This window comes from Orbicella franksi, chromosome 6 (assembly GCF_964199315.1).
Source record: "Orbicella franksi chromosome 6, jaOrbFran1.1, whole genome shotgun sequence".
Classification (NCBI taxonomy): domain Eukaryota; kingdom Metazoa; phylum Cnidaria; class Anthozoa; order Scleractinia; family Merulinidae; genus Orbicella; species Orbicella franksi.
Genome location: NC_138150.1, coordinates 21,895,877 through 21,905,352, shown reverse-complemented (window position 1 = coordinate 21,905,352; position 9,476 = coordinate 21,895,877). Strand labels below are relative to the sequence as shown.

The window sequence follows — 9,476 nt, the reverse complement described above, 5'->3', positions numbered from 1 at the left end:
ATGGCCTGCGCAACGAACGTGTTTACAAATGCGGGTGAAAGTTTTTTCTGGAGCAGCACATTATTCAAGGGAATCAACACCACATGAAGTGAAACTACCACTAACTATAAAGTCACAATCCATACACAATTGAATATGACACAATTCATAGAAAGAGGATATACAACTTTCGCAATATTAAAAATATGATTAATATCCACAATAGATGAAACTTAAGTTGGAATATTTTGATGTTCATTCACAGTATTATCAACTACATAATTACTAGGCTGACCGCCAACAGTGCCGCTATATAAATGGGAACTTTACAAACAAATAATTTTAATTAGTGCTTATTAACAAGCACAAGATGAAAAACTACACCAACTTACATCGATGATAACGTATAGCAAAGAATTTGAATAGAGAACATTTTACAAACAGTTGCAGTCCTTAGGGTTGTTTTAAACCGCTATTGTCTACGTAAACCGATGTTGTTTACGTCATTAAATTACTGGATTAAACAACAAAAATACTGAAAATTACCGCTCTAAAGATTACTGTAAACCGCTATTTCCAAACCGAGGCATGTTCCGTAGTAAGTCGATAATAGCGTGTCAAATGTGTCGCATCTTCCAGCAGTAAATTACTGGGTTCAATGATGAGTTAAGATATACAAGAGTCCACGAGAAAAGGGAAAATCTCTTTAAAGAGATACTGGGACCATTTATGTCAAAGGCGGCCAAACTGACAAAGTAAGGTAAATAACAAATCAAAAACACGAGATACGTAGAACAAACCGACCGCAGATTTAATACGGCCAGCAAAATTTGCTACTTCGCCACTCTCTGCTACGTCTTGTACTTGCTGGGCCTGAATCTGATTCTTGTGAAGTCGTACGTCGAAATAAATTCTGATGTAAGCCACTGTTGTAAGAAGAAGATACAAACCTCTGACAGAAAGCTCAATAGGTAACAAAATACTGCGTGAGACCCAGAATACCAAGCAAGGAAAAAGTACACTAAGCAGCCAGATTGAGATCCCCACAGCAACAACACGCTTGTGAGTCACAAGTTCCTGATATCTCAAATGAAGATGAATTGCCAAGAACCTCTCAACACTTATGGGCACAACACTCAAAAAAGAGGAAAAGGAAAACATACCTACTGTAATCGTAAAAGCCAAATGGATGTTACAGCCAGGGTCTTTTTCTTGTAACCATTTTACCAGAAGTGAGGTGTAAAGAGGCTGTCCCAACAAACCAACGCCAACATCTGAAACAGCAAGACTCACCAGCAATGTTTTTAAAGTCTTTGGCAACGACGAAGTTTTTCTTATCGCGTGGATTGTTACAATGTTTAACATGATGGCGGTAGAGGACAGAAAATTGTTGAAGACACAATTAGCGATATAAGTCGAACGGAGGTCTGCAAATTCGAAGACTTTGGGAGAGCGCTGTAGCGGAAATTCACAAAATGATTCCAGGGCATCGACTCATGTCTTTAAGTTCAGTCAGAGTATGACATACAACAACGTTTACAAAATTTGCAGATTTTTCTTCCTTCTCGCCATAAACCAATTGGATCGCCGTTAAGCTAACATGATCCTTAGTAAGCGAAGTCAATTCACTGCTCTATAACTCGCCACCTCAGATATCGTAATTGTCACAGTTAGTATTGCTGTTAAAACTGGCAAGGAATGAATCGTAACGAAAAATTCTTCAGGGCACTAATCGTTTGACTTACGAGATGATCTATACCAAGCTAAGATAGTTTTGGTTTCCCACGCCACCTACCAACTGGATCACGTAAGCGTAAATGATTTCTGTCTTTGCTAATACAACTACCAATCCTCAGTGAACGACAGCAGAAAAGTGTTCCACACGTCACTCTGTCACGGTCAGATGTTTTGTCTGCAAAAGAAATATACCTCAAGCGACTGGTTTATAAAGTTTGCGGTCAAATTAAAATAAAATTGCTAAATTATATCCGTGGGTCTTGACGTTTGTAAGTAATATATCAAACACGAAAGATCGTGTATGACCACATTTCCAAACAGCAAGAAGAGAGTTGAAAATACGACGCCCAGCGGAGTATTTTTGGCGAACTTTGAGGTGAAATAAAATCGTAAAAATTTGTACTAATTAAGATCAAATATCCAAACACCGTCACGGTCATGACTGTTCCTTCGTTTAAACTCGATGAATTATTAATGAGTTTGAGAATAGCTATTCAACCAGCGATGGACCAGCATCCCATCCAGGGGGACTATCAATACTCCTGGTCGCTTTATGCTACAGAAACAGGGATAAACTCCGGCCTTATGGGCAACTTCCCTGACGCAGACTTCACGTTTTTGCTTTTATAAAAGCGAGAGGTAACTGGCGTGAGTGTCAGGTCAATTAATCAAGCATTGTGTTTGTGAAAACTTAAACGGCTGTCAATAACTTGGCAGACGTTTTACCCGCGGTAAATGAAGAATATTACTGAATGACGAACTTTAACTACATTATAAGTGCACTGATCGAAAATAAATTAGCACTTGCATAGTTATTAGTTCATCTAAGACTGCCAAAAGGAACCACTGTCAACGGTGAACCAAATGAAAACGGTTGCTTAACCTGAAGCCACTTAGAAAATTAATCCATTGAATACCTGTAAACTGCTGCCAGTTTCATCTGCTGTTAACCTCAAGTTTCTCTTATGCAAATGAAAGAGACAACAATACGGCCAGTAGAACTGCTATTTCTTGAAACAACGTAGCAACGTATCCATCAATATTCTGATCTGTGATCAAATTTATTCCAGGCTATTGCGATTAATCCTTGCTTAAAGCATAAAACTACCATAGAACGCAACTGTGTCAGAAGTTACTAAGCTATATCAATACCTTATACTCTTATACTCCTCAGTATGTAATGCTCTCCGCAAAAGCGACTATTGCATATGAAGTAATCAGTTATTTATTCCGGGCTCGGCTCCACAAGTAGGAGCGAACAATAGTAACAAGATCAAATAAATTCATTGATAAATAAAGCCTTTTCTAAAACACCGAAAAAAGACACAGCGGAATATGTGCTGAACAACTATATTAATAGTGTTAAAACACTTTGAGTAAGTTTGACACGATCTCGTTTGTCTTCAGGCAGCTAAATTTAGACTGCTCGTAGTTAATGTTATACACAAAAGGCGTTTATCAACAATAACAGCAATAAATGTGGGGAATAGATGGCATAACACTGCCGACCCTAAGATAAATGTGATGCGCGATTTCTGAGCCAAGGCATGTTCCGCAGTATCTCCATGATAGCGTGTCGAATGTGTCTCGTCTTCCAGCAGTAAATCACTGGGTTTAAAGATGAGTCAAGGTGAATGAGAGTCAACGAGAAAAGAGAAAATCTCTTCAAAGCGATATTCGGTCCGTTGCTTTCAATGACGACCACACTGATAAAGTAAGGCAAATAACAGACCACAAACGTCACGTATACGTAGAATACACTGAGTGCCGACTTGATGAGACGAGCGAAATGCGCCATGTCGTCAGTCTGTGCTTCTTGTTGTACTTGCAGGGCCTGAATCTGATTCTTGTGGCGTTGTACCGTTAAGTAATTTTTGATGTTAATCAATGCTGTAAGAAAGAGCGAAACAACTCCGAGGAGAAACTCCACACGATAGTAAATATCGTTTCCAGCCCAGAAAATCATCAAAGGAGAAAACACACTAAGCAGCCATATTGAAATCACCTCAGCAACAACACGCTTGTGAGTCATAAGTTCCTGATATCTGAGATGAAGATGAATTGCCAAAAATCTATCTAAACTTAAAGCCACAACACCCAAGAACGAAGCTAGACAAAACACATACACACTTATAATAATGGTAAACATCGTATATGCCTTAAAGCAGGGGTTGTTTTAGTTGTAGCCACATGACTAGAAGTGAGATGTAAAGTGGCTGACTCAATAAACCAAAACCAACATCAGAAACAGCAAGACTCAGGAGCAACGTTTTTGAAGTCTTTGCCAACGACGAAGTTTTTCTTATCGCGTGGATTGTTACAATGTTCAACATGATGGCGGTATAGGACAGAAAACTGTTAAAGACACAATTAGCGATATAAGTCGAACGAAGGTCTTTAACTTCGGAGGTTTTGGGGTAATCACGTAGCAGTAATTCACAGGATATTTTCTCCATAATCGCCTGAAGTCTCCCTAGTGTCCAAGCGGTCGTCCAAACTAGTTTTTTTTCTCGACGCATCAGATCAACTGGATCACTTTGCCGCGAGTAAATTCTTTACATGATACTGATTGTGACGGCAGTAAAGTACTTCCAGATCCAGGTCTTTTCAGTGTCGTGTTTTCAGAAAACATAGCGCGATTAATGAAATGATAAATCACGTTTGCTATCAAATTGAGATAAAACTGCTAATTTGTACACATGGGTGTTTACACCCGCTTTCAGTGTCACGTGCATAGCACCTATCTCTCGACATGCCATCTTTTGGCGTGCTATGTAACCTGGCCTACGTCAAAATCTAAGCACAAGTGGCTTTTTTACGGTAGACCTCGACTTTAAGTCATGAAAGATGGATTTATTTGACATCAAACTAAGGCTAGGAGCATCAAGATAACATTCTGTGAGGGATAAATCGACTGCTTTGAATGTTTACATCTTTCGAATATTAACTGAGCGGTAGCGACCCAATTCTACCCGAAGTCACTATTGAGAGCCGATCGACTACACTAAAATCGTTTGAATTATCCCGTAAATCGGGAGTCCACAATCTCCTTCATTCATTTGAGGTCATTAATTGTCATATACTTGTCATTTGTTCCGCTAATAACCGGAACACTCGCTAGTATCACATTTCACCCGTTTACATAGCATGTCGAAAGACGGAATGTCAAGAGATGGTCGAAAGATGTCGCCTATGCATGCAACACTCAAAGCGGGTGTAAAACCTTTCGAATAACTGATCACAATCAAACCAACAAGGATAGGTTAGCGGTCTCTGTGTTAAGTTTATTAAACAAGCCAAATGTTAGTGAAAACCTAAAAAAACAATTCTTGAATTTCTAACCTTTTGAACTTAGTAAATGAGATATTGCTCGGAATATTATCGCGCAAAGATCCTTAGCTATATTCGCAGAGAGTTGATCGACAAAAATTTCGTACCTTCATAAGAGAATGTAATATTCATTATAATATTTTTTAATATTCGTTAATATTTTTCAAAACAAAAAAAGCAAAGAAAACAAAACGGTGTCTTTAAAAAGCCTTTAGTATGTTAATTGATGGTGCACCTGCAAAATAATGCCACTCTTATGTGTTGAGCATGTATCTCGCACGGCAAAAACTTCATCTCCAAAATAGATGTAACGCATTGTTTGAGCGAATGAGTATTATATGAAGAGAAACAGTCGTAAGGCAGAGCCGATTAAGGACGGTGCCTACTTCTGTTAATGCGCACAGGTTCTGCGTATCACGCAAGGTATGGCTTCAGACATCTTGAGGTAGATCTGTAGCAGTAATGCACAAGATCATTTCCTCGGAACATCGATAGAAGTTTCTTTTATAGAACTTCTTTCGAAACTCGCTCTTTCGAATGTTTTTATGAAACACATTTCAAATTTTGGGGAGAAATGAGAATGATAAGTGATGTTAGCTGTCAAATTGAGATGAAACTGCTATTGTATATATGTCCGTTTTGAATTACTGATCCATTAAAGCCAAGAAGGAAAATGTCAATGGTCTCTCTCTATGTGTGCATACTGTCTATTAAATAAGTTTTATCTGTTGTGAAAACCTAAAGCACTCTCTTCAATTTCGAATATTTTGGACGTGGTAAATGACCGAAAAACAGCCGAAACACAACCGAAAAAAAATATCCTTAGCTACATAACCAGGACGTTGGTCGAAGGACGTTGGTCGAAAACAAGTTAGTACCTGCATTCAAGAAATTTTATGACTAAATTCGTTTTATATTTTCAAAAGAAAAAAAAAAGGAAAGGAAAACAAAACCATGTCTTCAGAAAGTCGCTTAGTATGTTAATCGATGGCACAGCTGTAAACTGCTGACAGTTTCATGCACTGCGCATGCGGCGTGCACAACAATTGTGTTTCCTGTAGGAGCACGTTGTTCAAGAGAATCAATACCACATAAAAAGTGAAGTGAAACTTCCACTAACTATAAAGTCACAATCCAGACACAATTATATACAACACAAAGCATAGCCCGGGGAAGAACAACTTTTCGAGTAATTAAAATACGATTAACATCCAAAACAACTCTAATATCAAGTTAGAATAGACTATTCCGATGTTTATTTACATTATTATCAACTGCATGATTACAAGGTTAAGAGAGCCGCTATCTATAGGAAAAAATCTAATAAGGCAAACGATCATGGAAAACTACTAAATTACATCGATGTTCTCCAACCATAAACCAAAAAATTAAAAGGGAGAACATGTTACAGCAATTCTTTGGATGGTTTTTAACACCTGTTGACGGTTAAAGCAGTAACTTACAGGATTCAACAATAACAACACTGCAAGTGACTGGTCTTAAGATTACTGTGTTCCGCGATTTCTGAACCATGACATGTTCCGCAGTATGTCCATGATAGCGTGTCGAATGTGTCTCATCTTCCAGCAGTAAATTACTGGGTTCAAAGTTGAATTAAGATATCCGAGAGTCCCCGAGAAAAGGTAAAATCTTTTTAAAGAGATAGTGGGGCCGTTCATTGCAAAGACGACCAAACTGATGAAGAAAGGCAAGTAACAAATCAAAAACACCAGATATACGTAGAATACACCGACTGCAGATTTAATAAGGCTGACAAAATTTGCCATTTCGCCATTCTCCTCTCCTTCTTGTACTTGCTGGGCCTGAATCTGATTCTTGTGACTTTTTACGGCTACATAAATTCTGATGTACACCACTGTCGTAACGAGAAGACCAATAACTCCTACAAATAACAAAACAAGTATAAAAATATCCAGCGGAATCCAGAACATCGTCAAAGGAAGAAGCACACTAAGCGCCCATTTTGAGATCACCACAGCAACAACACGCTCGTGAGTCACAAGTTCCCGATATCTGAGATGAAGATGAATTGCCAAAAATCTGTCAAAACTTATGGCAACAACACCCAAGAAGGAGGCTAAGAAAAACACAGATGCAATGACATGAAAAATCACATAGGTATTACAGCCGGGGTTGTTTTGTTGTAACCATTTCACCAGAAGTGAGGTGTAAAAAGGCTGACTCAACAAACCAACACCAACATCAGAAAAAGCAAGACTCAGGAGCAATGCTTGTAAAGGATTGGGCAACGAGGAAGTTTTTCTTATCGCGTGGATTATCACAATGTTCAACGTGATACAGGTGTAGGACAGAAAACTGTTGAAGACACAATTTGCGATGTAAGTCGAACGAAGGTCTGCAAATTCGACGACTTTGGGGGTGATCTCCAGCAGATTTTCACAAACTGCTTTCTTCATCATATCCACAGACGTCTCTTCAAGGTGACCGAGAAGTTGACATAAAAGATGTTTCACGAAGCTAAGAGAGTCTCCTTCCTCAACACCACAAACCAATTGGTTTACTTTGGCTGAAAAGATTCCTGTTCTTAATTAAGTTAAGCGCCTTAGCAAACGAAGTCAATTATATTAAGTGTCTCAGGACCCGCCACTTCAGACATTTTGTTGTCATAAAATACAGTAAATACTGGTTCTTCTTAATTAAGTCATAACACTAAGTAAACGAAGTATTTCCAGAACAAGTCAATTCAGATGTTCTGTTGACATAAAATACAGTTAAAACTGACAGTAAGTGAATCGTGGTGAAGAATTAATGCGTGGGTCTTGAACTTTCTAATAACTGATTAGAATAACACCAAGACGTCACTGGCCTGACAGCCGGGTTTGTTAAACAAGCCAGGTGTTTCCAAAAAGCATAATGAAAACTGGCCCCAAATTGGGCATTGAATTATGAAATGATGTAGAGCTCGCCCTCTAAGATGTTTGGTATTCGAAAAAAAAACATTTCAAATTTAAGGGATAATTATGGAAAACTATGTTTCACATCAAATTGAGATAAAACTTCTAATTTTAACTATTGGTCTTAAATTACTTATTATATGAAAACCAAGACAAAAAACGTCAGTGGTCTCTGTCCATATCTGCATCCTGTCCATTAACCAAGCCATCTGTTTGCGAAAACCTAAACAACGTTCTTCTATTTCGGATCTCTTGGTCGTGGCAAATTAAATGAAATATAGCTAAGAATACTACCGAAGGAAGACTACTATTGACTTCCTACGGGCTTACAGTGGTGTTCGAGAAAAATTCAGCGGCATCACAAGAGAATTTTCACGTATTAATCATCTTAAATTTTGATGAAATAACAATAAAAAATAAAACAAAACCAAACGATGTCTTCATTTGGTATGATAATCAATGGACAACTTGTAAACTGCTCCCAGTTTCGTGTACTGCGCATGTGCGCGCGCAACAAACGCTCCGTTTCCAAGCGTGGGTGAAGCACTTTGTTCCAGAGAATCAATAATACACGACGGGAAACTACTACTAAGAATAATACAGTCACAATCCAAATACCATTTTTAAAATATGTGTTGCATCCAACTGAATAGATATAACTCAAGCTGGAATAGTCCGCTGTTTATTTTATTGTCATCAATAATATAATCACCAGGGTAACAATGTCGCTATATGTAGGGAAACGTTAATAACAATTAATTAAACTTAAGTTTAAAAACTACAACAAATTACATCGGTGTTAAGTAGTCATATACCATAGAATTTAAACAGGAAAAATTTCAAATTACTGGATTCAACAAAAATTGGTCTTAGGATAAGTTTGACGCACGATTCCTGAACCATGACATGTTCTGCAGTATGTCTACCGACTATAGCGTGTCGAATGTGTCTCATCTTCATCTACATCTACATCTACATTTATTAAGTTGATAAAATCTTGGAAGACATCACATCAACTGTACATAAGAACTAAGATAGAATATATATATATACATATATATATATATATATATATATATATATATATATATATATATATATATATATATATGCACATATGCAAAAGTTAGATAAAAGTAAATGTGTAAAAATAACACGATAAATAAATAGCAGCAGTAAATTACTGGGTTTAATGATGAGTAAAGATATACGAGAGTCTATGATTAAAGCGGAAATCTTTTTAATGTGATCCTGGGGCCATTGACTTTAAAGGCGACCAAACCGATAAAGTAAGGCAAATAACAAACTAAAGACAAGAGATATACGTAGAATATACCGACTGCAGATTTCATGAGGCTAACAAAATCTGTACTGCTTGTTGTATTTGCCGGGCCTGAATCTGATTCACTCCTGATACGAGAACCAGTATGTATGCATAATTTTATTGTAAATTACGCTACGCAATGAACGGAGATGGGATTTGGCTGGAATGCA

The 9,476-nt window shown here is 37.7% G+C and overlaps 2 protein-coding genes across 2 annotated transcripts; both read right to left on the bottom strand.

Annotated features, from left to right (window-relative positions):
• Positions 1-3,226: 3,226 nt before the first annotated feature.
• LOC145490514 (uncharacterized) lies at positions 3,227-3,748 on the bottom strand. Its single transcript, XM_081469623.1, has one exon. It carries the CDS (start codon positions 3,746-3,748, stop codon positions 3,227-3,229), a length of 522 nt encoding a protein of 173 aa, XP_081325749.1.
• A 2,192-nt stretch (positions 3,749-5,940) lies between these two features.
• On the bottom strand, positions 5,941-8,976 carry LOC145490062 (adenosine receptor A2a-like). The gene has a single exon (XM_081469169.1). The coding sequence runs from the start codon at positions 7,485-7,487 to the stop codon at positions 6,552-6,554; it is 936 nt and encodes a 311-aa protein (XP_081325295.1). The 5' UTR covers positions 7,488-8,976; the 3' UTR covers positions 5,941-6,551.
• Positions 8,977-9,476: the final 500 nt, after the last annotated feature.

What these genes read in the sequence shown, in the direction of transcription:
- LOC145490514 (XM_081469623.1), bottom strand. Translation starts at nt 3,748, where the DNA reads ATGACTCACAAGCGTGTTGTTGCTGAGGTGATTTCAATATGGCTGCTT.
- LOC145490062 (XM_081469169.1), bottom strand. Translation starts at nt 7,487, where the DNA reads ATGATGAAGAAAGCAGTTTGTGAAAATCTGCTGGAGATCACCCCCAAA.